The 12,825-nt window shown below is 43.0% G+C and overlaps 1 protein-coding gene across 1 annotated transcript in view; it reads left to right on the top strand.

Annotated features, from left to right (window-relative positions):
• Positions 1-12,825, top strand: part of LOC134445012 (tripartite motif-containing protein 16-like) — a 31,547-nt gene that overhangs the window by 16,274 nt on the left and 2,448 nt on the right. Inside the window, exon 6 of the mRNA XM_063194150.1 lies at positions 6,054-6,065. Coding sequence (XP_063050220.1) covers positions 6,054-6,065 — 12 coding nt within the window. The remainder of the gene's footprint in view (positions 1-6,053; positions 6,066-12,825) is intronic.

The following is a 12,825-nucleotide window of genomic DNA, read 5'->3' as shown; positions in this document are numbered from 1 at the left end:
CATAGCCAAGGCCTTTCAGTCAGTCTTTCACAACCCCAATTGCTGCATGGAGTGAAAGCCCTTTGGAAGCAGCCGTTGAAGGCAGTGTGTAAGCCAATGAGTCTTAAAAATAGTTTTTGCCAACGTAATAAAAAGGGCCCACATGTGCGAGTAGACTATGTGTTACAACCCTTTCGTTGGATCCGGTATCCGGTTCCGGATCCGGCAGGATCTCAAGCAGTGGATCTGGTATCCGGCAGCATCCTAAAAATCAGGATCCGGTGCATCTCTACCTGTAATACATAGGCCCTAGCATGGAGAATTTTATACTTAATATGAAATACAGGCTTTGAAGCATCGCGTTTCGGGGATATACCTTTAGCAGTCGAAGACGACTGCATAGGCCTAGTTGTTTCGAAATTGGAATTGGTTGGAAGTGCATCATGGTTCCTGAAACGCTTTCTGCATTGTCCTATTTGAGCCACCATACTTTGAAATGATAATAATAATAATAATAATAATAATAATAATTGTATTTGTATAGCACTGTGTCATACAAGGCATGTAACTCAAAGTGCTTAACAAATGGGAAAAAACATTGTTAGAGATAGATTTAAAAGGAGAGGTATAGTGGAGAGGCAGAAAAAGCAGGAAGGCAGAGGAAGAAGAGATAGACAGAGAATGTAGAGTCATAAGGTCAACGTAGGTTAGGACCAGGATTCTTAGATGTGTAAGGTCCATAGTGGCTGGGCCTATCATAAGTCATAGATAGTCACACAGAGATTGGGCGCTCAGGTGCGGCCCCTGGTGGCATCAGGGGTGAGGAAAAACTCCCTTTCGCTTGATTCATAGTTTGTGAGGGGAAAAAAAAGCTCAGTGAGGTCTGAGAAAAAAGACCCCCTGTAGTCAGGAAGAAACCTCAGGCAGAGACCAGCGGCCACCTAGGGGAGCCCCCTGCCAGGGCTGGATTGCGAGTAGTAAGGACGCTGCGGCAGCTGGGACACTATGACGCCTTGGCAGCTAGGAGTTGGCAAGGATGAAGAGGTGGGTCTTCAGTTGCTTCTTAAAGGAGTCGACGGAGGTGGCTGATCGGATCTCGATGGGGAGGGCGTTCCATCTCTTGGGCGCATAGCAGGCAAACGCGGCGTCGCCGATCTTCTTCTGCGGGGGGGTGGGGGTCCTTAGCAGCTTGGCATCAGTGGACCTGAGAGCTCGAGCAGGGGCATAAAAAGAGAGCATGTCTGAGATATAGCTAGGGGCAAGTCCATTTAATGCCTTAAATACTGTGAGCAGAATCTTAAAGTCGATTCTGTATGAGACAGGTAACCAGTGCAGGTCTGCCAAGACAGGAGAGATGTGCTCTCTCATTCTGGTTCTTGTTAGGATTCTTGCCGCAGAATTTTGAATGAGTTGCAATTTGTCAATTAATTTTTTTGGGAGACAAGAGAAGAGAGCATTGCAGTAGTCTATCCTACTGGTGACAAAAGCATGAATAAGTTTCTCAGCGTCTTGTCGGGGGGCCAAGCCGCGCACTTTGTTGACATTTCTAAGATGGAAAAAAGCAGATTTTGTTATCTTGTTGATGTGAGGCTCAAAGCTCAAATCCGAGTCTATGACCACACCTAGGCTAGTAACCTTATCTTTAATGTGTATGCTTAGGTCACCTAGGCTTGAGTGGAGTTTTGCACGTTTTTTCTTAGGCCCAATGAGCAACACTTCAGTTTTATCTTCATTTAATTTTAGGAAGTTACTGTTCATCCAATCTGTAATGGCAGACATGCATTTAGTCAAGGCATGAATGGCAGTGGTTTGGCTAGGCTCGACAGAGATATATAGTTGAGTGTCATCGGCATAGCTATGAAAATCAACATTGTGCTCTCTGATGATGGAGCCCAGGGGCAACATATAGAGAGAGAAGAGGAGAGGGCCCAAGCAACTACCCTGAGCAACTCCAAAAGGCACATCATACTTGTTGGAGACGTATTCTCCGATGGTGACAAAAAACTGTCTTCCTGTAATATATGTTTTCAAGGGTACAGGTCTTTTCGTCGAATGGATTCTTGAGAGGGGACCATTCGAACAAAACGTTGGACCATTAGTATAAGGCAGGGGATCTTTAGTCGAGGACGGTCCGTCTACCGCAAAAGCCTACGAAAGGTCCTTAAAATTGAACTAAAGATCCTTAGGTTTCAACTAAAGGTCCCTTCAGTCTGCCTATATTAGAAATGTAAATCAGCTTTTTTAATGCGGGTTTTCTTAGAATCAGCTTTTTTAATGCTCATTTTAACGGTTTTGTCTATTTAAATATGTTCATTTTAACGGTTTTGTCTAGCCTATTTAAATAGGCCTAAATCAGCTGTTAGGCCTAAGTTTTGTTTTTTGTTGATTTAAACATGTAAATCTATAAATAAAATGTACTTACTCGTTTTTACTGGTATGTTGTTGTTGTTTTTACGATTACGTCGTTACATTTTTTGACAATTTAGCCTACATTTACGCCCTTACATTTTTTGACAACAAAGTTCGGCATGAACCAGAACACTAGGCTTATGTAACAGTGTTGAAAACATTAAAGAACCCATGCACCTGTGTTAAGTCCATGGCTACAGTAAAGAGAGAGAGAGAGAGAAGTTAAATCGTTACATTAACACTGCATAGGAGCGCGCTCTCTCTCGCTCTCTCTGCCCAGCGAGGCAATGTTCTTGGGCGGTAACTTTTTAGATGCGAAGCACCAGCAACAAGAGAATGCTGTCTGCCGACACTTTGATGTTTCTGATTCTGAATGACAACAAAGTTCGCGCATGAGCCAGAGCACTATGCATATAACAGTGTTGAAAACATTACAGAAAGATTACAGTCCATGGCTACAGTAAAGAGAGAGAGAGAGAAGTTAAATCGTTACATTAACACTGGACCGCTCTCTCTCTCTCTCTCTCTCTCTCTCTCTCTCTCTCTCTCTCTCTGCCCGGCGAGGCAATGTTCTTGGGCTATAGTTTTATTAATTGAATAAGCTGGTAGCTGCCTATTTTGTTTCATAGCCTGTCTTTTATTGTTGGAAATCGTCCATCGATCCAGTCAGGCTGCCTATTTTATATCCTATTATTCCCGTGTGTCCTAGGCCTATTTCTTTTGTTCGAAGTCTAAATATATAACTAATATATAACTGATTTACCCGCGATTCATATAGGCCTAGGCCTAATAATGGCACAAACTGAATGACAATAAATAGTTCGCGCATGAGGCAGAAAAAATAACAGTGTCGGAAAACATTATAGAACCCCTGCACCCGTGTTAAGTCCATGGCTACAGTAAAACAAAAACACTAAGAGCGAGAGAGAAGTGAAATCGCTATATTAACACTGCATAGGAGCGCGTTCTCTCTCTCTCTCTCTCTCTAGTAATGTATCTAGTAGGCCTATCTAGTAATCTAGTATGTAAATCAACTGTTTTTTTTTGCTGTTTTCAGATGTGCTTCATAAATAAAATGTACTTAATCATTTTAACTAGTATGTTGTTGTTTTTTTACGTTTATGCCGTTACATTTTTTGACAATTATCTAGGTTACTTTCTACTCCTTACATTTCTGGAACAATATTTGAGAAGCTTTTTTTCACTTTTACGCCGTTACTTTACTCCGTTACATTTTTTGACAAATATCTGTAGGCCTATGTTACTTTCTACTCCTTACATTTCTGGAACAGTATTTGAGTAGGCCCTAGCCCCAGCTGCGGGCAGAGAGGCGGGAATCGCTTTGAATCAGGGCAGCGTGCGTCTACTGAGCACATTTGGTTGTCATGCAGCGAGTTTTCTGACTTTCCGGTAACTTTTTAGATGAACGCTTCTAGCTACCGTCTTCTGTATGTCTGGAATATACCTACGTGTGGAGTAGGCCTAGAGGTGCGCGGTGGATGTATTATTTCATCCGCAACCGCTTCTTAGAATTTCTAATCCACCTGCTATCCACCCGCCCTAATGTTTTTTCTCCAATTTCCAAAACCGAATCCACCCGCCATCCGCCTATTAGTTTTTAGTATTTAAGATGCCTGAGGCACATAGTCGATCGTCTTTTTCAAGCAGTGCAGGTCATTTACATCTTGCCAGCCTATGTTTTAAAAAAATCTCTAACTTACAGCGATTCCCAAGTTGTCTCCACCCATCGCACAAACGTGCGGATGCTTTAATGCAGCCTACATTTTAGCAGTTTAAATACCTCCAGTCCAAGCAGCACAATCGAAACTATTGGCTATCTAGCTTACAATTTTGGCTGGTATCCAATAAGACGAGTCAAGTGACAGTAGAGTCTTGCAAAGAGTGCAGAGAATTACGTCGCGTGTGTGTGTGAGCGAGAGAGGGAGAGAGAGGGAGCGATTCCAAACTTGTCTCAATCCATCGCACAACGTGAAAGCTAACGTGTATGCTTTAATGCAGCCTAAATTGTACCAGTTTTGCCTCCTCTCCAAGCACCTTTTTAAGTGGTGGCAACCATGCATGTTTTCTGTGGAAAACATCAGGTCCTCATGGCGACGCCAGGCTTGCTAAAAACGGCGACAAACACATTCAGAATACACATTTCATAATGGGATGTTGTTGAGAACAAAGTGTTCGCTAATGGGCATGAAGTCTTGTCATGCAAATTGCCTTTCCCGCATAGACAAGGCAACCCTTTCAACAGGGCCACGCAGAGTGGACAGTGGAATGCTGCTTGAAATAAGTCGATAATGAATAAAATATTACGCGCAACGTCTACAAGAAAAGTAATGGCTATTATTACCGTTGCGCGTAAAGATGAGGAAGGGATGGATAGATGGATGGATGCTGTCCTATGGAAGGGGCCGTCAAACAGTCTACATGACATCTTCATTAAAGTCGTTAAATAAGTATCCATAGCCTACTGTGTTTGACGGCCCCATCTTCTTGCAAATATTTACGCGCAACGGTCATAATGGCGTCTCGCACTACACATGCTCGGATGATGCCAGAGGCGAATAGCAAACAGCCAAATTAAGGCATATTCGACATAGACTACCACGACAAGTTACCGTTTGGGTTGCAGTTGTATGTTTATTCAGTAGAATTATGTGCGTAATATCAGCTCCATCCACCAAATGCAGCACAATCCCGTTACTTTCACGTGAGGTTCAAATGGACATTACTCGACAAAATGCAAGTCTGGGTACCAACAACTGAAGTAGGCTACAACATAGAATATGTACCACATATAGGGGTATTTTCATTTTCAGTCCTTTATGTGCGTTATGCCCAGCTTTTATTGAATACAGCGCAGGTTTTGAAGTTCACCAAACGAGCATCAACTTTGTGCAAGTCATTAAAACTCTTTTTTTTACCAGCACTGACCTGTACACTGTTTCATTTATTAACTAATTGCACTTTCTGCCTTCTCGTTTCACATGTGATAAATCCACTTAGTAGGCCTATGCTTTATCCAATTAGCCATGGATGCAGGATCATTCACTGGACTGGACACTATTGTAAGAGGTGAAATTTAGACCACGATTCAGGAACGACAGACAACGGGAGTAAAGGTTATGGTAGTTTTATTTTTACAATTTCATAAAATACAATTAGGAGGGAAAACCACCACAATATCCATGCAACCAGCAGCGTCTGTAAACTGCTATCTTCTTTGAATAAATTAATAAATAATCACAATCTGGAGACACTCGGACGATAGTAGACTACAAAAGTTAAGTTAAGTTAAGTTACACACTCAGCCACTGCTGCCGGACGTTGGCTCGTCAATTACTTAATCAACTATAACACGCGCAATAGCCTACCCAAATGCAACTTACACACAGTTCCCAAAGCTACCGGCCGCGCGCAATGGATACCTACAGCAGCCCTGCCCCACCCCAGCGTGTAGCGCACAAGTCTACACTTTTGTCCGAATGTTGTTATTTCAAGAAAGCAGACTGTCACTGTCCGCCGGCCGCTGTCGTGACATATTTTATTAACACTAGTATGTGAGTAACAAGTGAGGAGTTCCTTGATAGTTTCCTTAAGGGTGAAGTAGCCTGGAATACTGTCGCAGATCAGATAGAAATGATCCTGTTATGAACCCGAGTTTAGTAGATATCGCGCAGTGAACGAGGCAGCCTGCAAACAGTTTGAAGCGCAATGTGGCTGTAACAAGTTAGAAAGTAGCCAAACTCTGTTGCTTGTTAACCTTTTTAAATTATGCGCGTAATGGTGGGGTGGCGTCCGCGCCAATGTAATATCCTGAGCGTATTGCTCGGTGCGTAATTCCAAGAGCAGCATGAAAAGGAAGATGATGGGCTGACCGAAACGTTTGTCCCCTGTCTGTCGGTTTTATTTACTTTTTTCGGCTTTGTTTAATACAGTTTTTGATTCTGCATTCAGCTCCAGTGTGCTACTCCTTTCTTTCTTTTTAAATTATGAGCGTTCCACGAACTATCTTTCTTTGCGCACGCTATAAAATGGCAATAAACATGTTACTATAAACTACTGGTTTACTATGTATGCTTTCTAATGTTGGTAAAGGCGGCATAAGCGGGATAATGTATTGTCCACACGTGACTACGGAAAATATATTTCCTTCGAAGCGGAATAACAGCACTCCTCCTTCGGCATTGGGGGTGTTATTCGCCCCGTAGGAAAATATTTGTAGTCTAGGTGTAGTCTACTTTTTTGAAGTGGGTATACTGTATATTCTCGCATTTTTTGAAGTGGGTATACTGTATATATTTATGCCATTCTAAATAATGGATCAATCAATTTTAAGTTTGTATACTGAATCCCCTAAAATTTAGAAGTGGGTATACTCCGTATACCTGCGTTCTACCACTGCGTGTGGACAATACATTATCCCTTACCTTTAAAGCTGTTGTAGGCCTACATTTAAAAAAAAAAATCGTCGATATTGTAGCGGTGCAACCGACTTTAGTTTTAAGTTATGAGATGGGCGCCAGTCAGGCAGCAATAAGACTGCCGTTACCTTTCCAAAAATGAATACAAATCAGTGACCAACACATTAGAAATAACTCAGATCATCACAACGAATATCTTGTCTTATTTTTAGTAGTGCACTTTTGCAAAACCCTTGTTTGCAGACTTGTGCGCTTGTTCTCAATTTGGAACAGCTCACATCACTATTTTTCATACTGTATTTATGATTTTTTTTAAAAAGAGCTTGCATTGACACGCTGTTTTCATTTCGCATTTCTTTCAAGTTCATTTGGCATGCTTTATGGAATTAAGCATGGTGGACCATTCATAAGACCTCATTCTAAGATATCTGTTTTTATAACGAATATAGGCCTAGATGCATACAGTAGAACAAATAACGTAACAGTGATGCGTTAATCCAGGACCAGTTTGACGTCTTAGGACAATTGTAAATGGCAGCTTTTGATTCTGCATTCAGCTCCAGTGTGCGACTCCTTTCTTTCTTTTTATATCTTTTTATATCTTTCTTTTCTATCTTTCTTTGCGCACGCTATAAAATGGCAATAAACCTGTTACTATAAACTACTGGTTAGCTGTGTATTCTATGCTTTCTAATGTTGGTAAAGGCGGGATAAGCGGGATAATGTATTGTCCACATGACTACGGAAATATATTTCCTTCGGAGCGGAATAACAGCTCTCTGCCTTCGGCATCGGGGGTCTTATTCGTCCCGTATAGGCAATATTTTCTTATAGTCATGTGGGACAATACATTATCCCTTACCTTTAAATTAGCCTACTGTTGTAAGCCTACATTTTAAAACATTTCGTCGGTATTGTAGCGGCGGTGCAACCGACTGTTTTAAGTTATGACATGGGTGCCAGCTAGGCAACAATAAGACTGCCTTTACCTTTCCAAAAATGAATACAAATCAGTAACCAACACATTAGAAATAACTCAGATATATATATAGACAGATGTAGTGCACAGGGGGTAACGCTGCTATCTCACTCCGGAGGAGGCAGAGGCAGTCCGCTACGATATAGTATATTTATAAAATAGGCTATGAAATGGCCTAATGATAAAAAACTGAACTAAAATGAAAAATTAATTTAAAAAAAAATAGAGATGCACGCACGCATTTTCTTGTTTTTGTTTTCATTGCATTGTGGTGGTAGGCACACAAGTTTGATAAAATATAAAAATAATAGGCTAATAAAATAGGCAGACTAAACTAAACATCTGCCCAGTTAAACGAAAGGTCTGCATGGGTTGAACGTAACGTCCTTAGGTCTTCGACGAAAAATCCTCAGGTACTGCACGAAACGCCCCATGCCTTCTACTAATGGTCCAACGTTTTGTTCGAATGGTCCCCTCTCAACAATTCATTACACGAATCGTCTCGAATTCGTTTTGAACCACTCTAAGACGTGACCGGACAAGCCTACCCAAGATTCAAGGCGGTCAATTAGCAGTAGCGGCCGGTGGCTGGGGAAACAGGCAGGGCAGAAATTTTGGCGATCAAGTCCATAATAATTAAATCAATACGGTATAATTTACGAGTTTCATTGCGTGTGTAGGCAAGACAGGTCAGCGTTTTCCCATAGTGTTTGGTGTGTTAGTAAAACTCCACCTCCCGTGATACACCGCACCAGGCATGCGCGTTATCTGTTCAACTTCTGTTCTGAAGAAAGCTGTTTTTGACAGTTCTCTCCACGCAGCTAGTTCTCTTGCTCATTTAAGCAGAGTGACTGCATACACATGTTAAGACATTACAAGAAAAATGCTTTGTCTGCTCGCGGAGTTGGAGTTTGCGACAAGCAACACGACACATATGCACTCCACGCAACCGGTCAGCAACAGCAATCAGGAAAAGGCTAGCACAGCACAGCATCTCGCCTTCACCGTTCGTACATTACATTGATGCAACCAAAGCCCTGCAACACTATTCAATTCAGTCAGTCGTCCCCTTGCTGTCGGTTTAAATGCACCACAGAACCAAATGCCATCAATACCGGGGAAGGACGTGACTATTTTCGAAACGAGTAGCCATGGTTAAAACTTAACAGGGGAGCTCATCAACAGACTCGCTCCTGTTCTGCAATGCTAGGCAGGACCGGGTGCAAGTGTATTTTTTAGCTTTTTCGGGGACACAGCAGACAATACTGAGCATAAATGAAGCTGTCAACAACATCCCAAGCTCAATAAGCTCAGATATTTCATTAAATAACTTCCAGTTTCCCTATTTCACAAAGACTTGATTCATAATCCCTCACGCTTTGTTTTAAACTATGTAGTAAGCCCAACGCAGCTTCTCAGAGAATGTCGTCAACTAGTCGGCTAGTCGTGGGGGTAGCAGCAGCATACTTTACGAAGCTACACATTTGCTTGCTGTCTCAACATTGCAAGCCCTCAAATTTCATTAAATAACAGACAGTTACCCATTATGCAAAGACTTCGGTCATAAAACCTTAGACTTTGCAATAGCAAATATACAAACTGTACCTACCCCAAACGTGAATCCTTCACCAGCATATCCTTCGTCAAATCCGACATGGTTATCCGTTTAATCCGTTTAATCCACCGATTTTGTGAGGGAAATTTGCGGCAATGGAGTTAATAAAATCCCACAGGTTAGAGATGAGCGGAGTAATATGTTTGCTGTGTCTTTTTCAAAGCAGGCAGGGCCACCGTGTCATTGGTCAGGGCAGATCATACATCTGCCCTGATAGCGTCCATAAAGTCGCGCTTATGTTATGATATTATGCTAAGTAGGCTACAGTGCTAATTTTGTAGAATGGGATCGGGGCGAGGGGGCCGGGCTTAGCTGAGGCGCTGAGAAATCTGCCCAGGCCAGTGGCCATAGACCCTAACGTTAAACAGCCACACTAGGTGTAAACTAGACTTCTCAACAAAAATAAAACCCGATTCCACTCGCAAAGATCGTCACAAACTACAACATTGATGTAATACGATTCCCAGTGTGATTGAGGTTGCAATACATATTTTATCTACAATTTCTGAATGGATCTACTTTTCTCAGAGGAAGAATCTTTGGAGGGGCACTGCCCATCTGCCCTTAATGAACCGGCCGCGCCTGTCAATTAGTATGTTGTGGTCTATCGTGTCAAAGGCGGCACTGAGGTCGAGGAGGATGAGTGCTGAAACTTTGTTTGCGGCAGTGCTGAGCCTAAGATCACTTATTATTTTGGTTAGTGCTGCTTCGGTGCTATGGTTGCCTAATTGGAATTTTTCCAAGATATCATTCCCAGCCAGATGTTGATTAAGCTGTTTAAATACAACTTTTTCTAGTACCTTGCTTATAAAGGGGAGGTTTGATATAGGTCTGTAGTTGTTTAAAGAATTCTGATCTAAATTTGTCTTTTTTAGGAGTGGCTTTACCATGGCTGTTTTGAACGAGCTTGGAAAAATGCCTGTAAGCATAGAGGTGTTAACAATTTGCAGTAAAGGTGCTGCTAAGCAACCAAGTATGTTTTTTAGCAGATATGTGGGGATCGCGTCAAGGCTGCAGGTAGACTGCTTACTTTCCCTGACTATTTTACAGAGGTCGTCCTCTGTAATTGGACAAAACTTTTGGAAGCTCTCAGGTCTCCTAGGGGGGTTTAACCCTCCCCTCGGTGTATCGCCTGAGTGGGCGACAGAGGTTGCTGCGTTTCCACCTTGGATGCCTTCTCTAATGTCGGCAATCTTTTTATTAAAAAATCTAGCAAATTCCTCGCACTTGGCATGTGATGCTGCATTTAGGTTGTTATTGCTATGTGTTGGATTAAGCAGGTGGTCAATAGTGGAAAAAAGAACTTTCGCATTATGCTGGTTGTCTGTTATGATTTTGGAAAAATATGCTTTTCTCTCTGAGCGTACCGCATTATTGTAGGAGGAGATCTCATCCCTAAGGGATTGTCTGTGGACTTCTAATTTAGTTTTCCTCCAAAGACGCTCGGTTACTCTGCATTTTCTTTTTAAGGCTCTAAGTGAGTCATTCATCCAAGGTGAATACCTAGCTCTGGTTCTTGTCGTCGTTCTAATTGGAGCTGTGTTATCTAGAATTCCTCTTAAGTTGTTGTTGAAGCTATCAACCATTTCATCAGGTGTGCAGTGACCATTTAGTAGGTCACCTGATTTGATGAGGTCTGAAATCTTAAGCTCAGCAGAGGCATTAATGCGTCGTCTGTGAATGACATTGTTGGGTGTGCTAATTTGTGTTGAAATGTCAAAATCAAAAAACACACAGTGGTGGTCGGAGAGGCCGACGTCCGTGACCGATATATTGTTGATATCAAGCGCATGTGAAATAACAAGGTCAAGTGTGTTGCCTTTTCGATGGGTAGGCTGTTCTGTAACATTCTGGACGAGACCGAATCCATTTAATGTGTCTAAGAAAGACTTGGCTATTGCGTCATCTGATTTATTTACGTGGATATTAAAGTCGCCAGCAATTATTGCTTTGTCATAGTTAGTAAGTACGTGCGACATGAAGGTGGAGAAATCAGATAGAAATGACGAAGAGAATTTCGGTGGACGGTACAGAACAATAATAATCAGTTTGAGGTTTGCTTGGACCCTCATTGCCATGTATTCAAATGAAGAGAAAGAGCCCAGATTCATCTTAGTACAATTAAATTTGTTGGAGAAAAGTATGGCTACGCCTCCGCCTCGTTTCTTTGGTCTCGGGGCGTGAAGGAATTTGCAATCGGAAGGGCAAGCCTCAATAAAAGTAGCCGCCCCGTCGTCTTTAAGCCATGTTTCGGTAAGAAACATAAAGCTTATGTTTTTGTCCGAGACCAGCTGGTTTACTACGAAGCTTTTGTTGGTCAAGGACTGCACGTTAAGTAATGCAGCATTAACATTCAAAGTAGTAGAGTTATTGTTTATGCGTTCAGGTGCAATCGTAATTAGGTTGTTGTGTACACAACCAGAGGGTCTATATCTGCGAGCTTTCCTACGGGTAGTGACAGCGTGGATAGCTAGTGGGGTACTCTCTGTTGGGCACGCAGTGTCTAAATTGGTGTAGTGCTTTGGATTTGAAACACCTGTTAGTCAATCCAAGGACCGATGGGCTTCGAGGGTCAGCTCTAGGTTGGTCGCGAGGAGACGAGCGCCAGATCTGTTTAAGTGCCTTCCATCTCGTGCGAAGAGGTTTCGGCGGTTCCAGAAAGCGGAGAAGTTGTCAACGTAGGGAATGGCTTCTTGGCGGCAGTGTCTCATCAGCCAGACGTGCAGTTGGCGGATTCGGGAGAACTGGAAGGCAGAGAAACAAACAGAGGGGATGGGGCCTGAGATAGCTTATTTCTTTCCAGTGCTGCGAAGGGTATTAATAAGGGAGAGGAAATCGGACTCAAGTTTTTTAGACTGCTGCAGCCGGATGTCATTGGAGCCTGCGTGGACGATGAGAGTTGTGGCAGTAGGATACTGTGACAGCGCGTCCGGCACATTCGACTGGACATCGGCTACGAGAGCTCCAGGTAGGCACCACGTCTGGGCGTTTCGTAGGGTTACGTGGCGAACCATCGAAGATCCTATGAGGACTGTTGATGGTCGCCGGGGTTCTGAATGGGCAGGCTGCTCTCGGGTGATTTGCCTGGGGGTAGCGAGGGTCCGGCGGCTACTGGGTCGCACTCTTTGTGGAAGAGGCTTGGGCACCTGGTGGGAGGGGGGGAGAGGGTCAGTTTCTGCATCGATGACTGAGTCAAGTACAGAAAAACGATTGCTAGTCACTAGAGGTGGTGAACATTTCTGCAGTACTCCCCTGCCGCCGTTAACCACCTCCGTCCAGCTACGACGCGCGGGAGTGGAGCACGGTGGATTCGGGGGGGACTTCGGCTGGTGTTTGCTGTGGCTGGGGAAAAAAGATAGTGTAGTTAGGTTGGCGCTAGTATTACTGGTTTGGTGTTTCAACGTGGT

This window comes from Engraulis encrasicolus, unplaced genomic scaffold, assembly GCF_034702125.1.
Source record: "Engraulis encrasicolus isolate BLACKSEA-1 unplaced genomic scaffold, IST_EnEncr_1.0 scaffold_91_np1212, whole genome shotgun sequence".
NCBI lineage: Eukaryota > Metazoa > Chordata > Actinopteri > Clupeiformes > Engraulidae > Engraulis > Engraulis encrasicolus.
The sequence above is the reverse complement of the archived record's forward strand: the minus strand, read 5'-3'. Positions and strand labels throughout refer to the sequence as shown.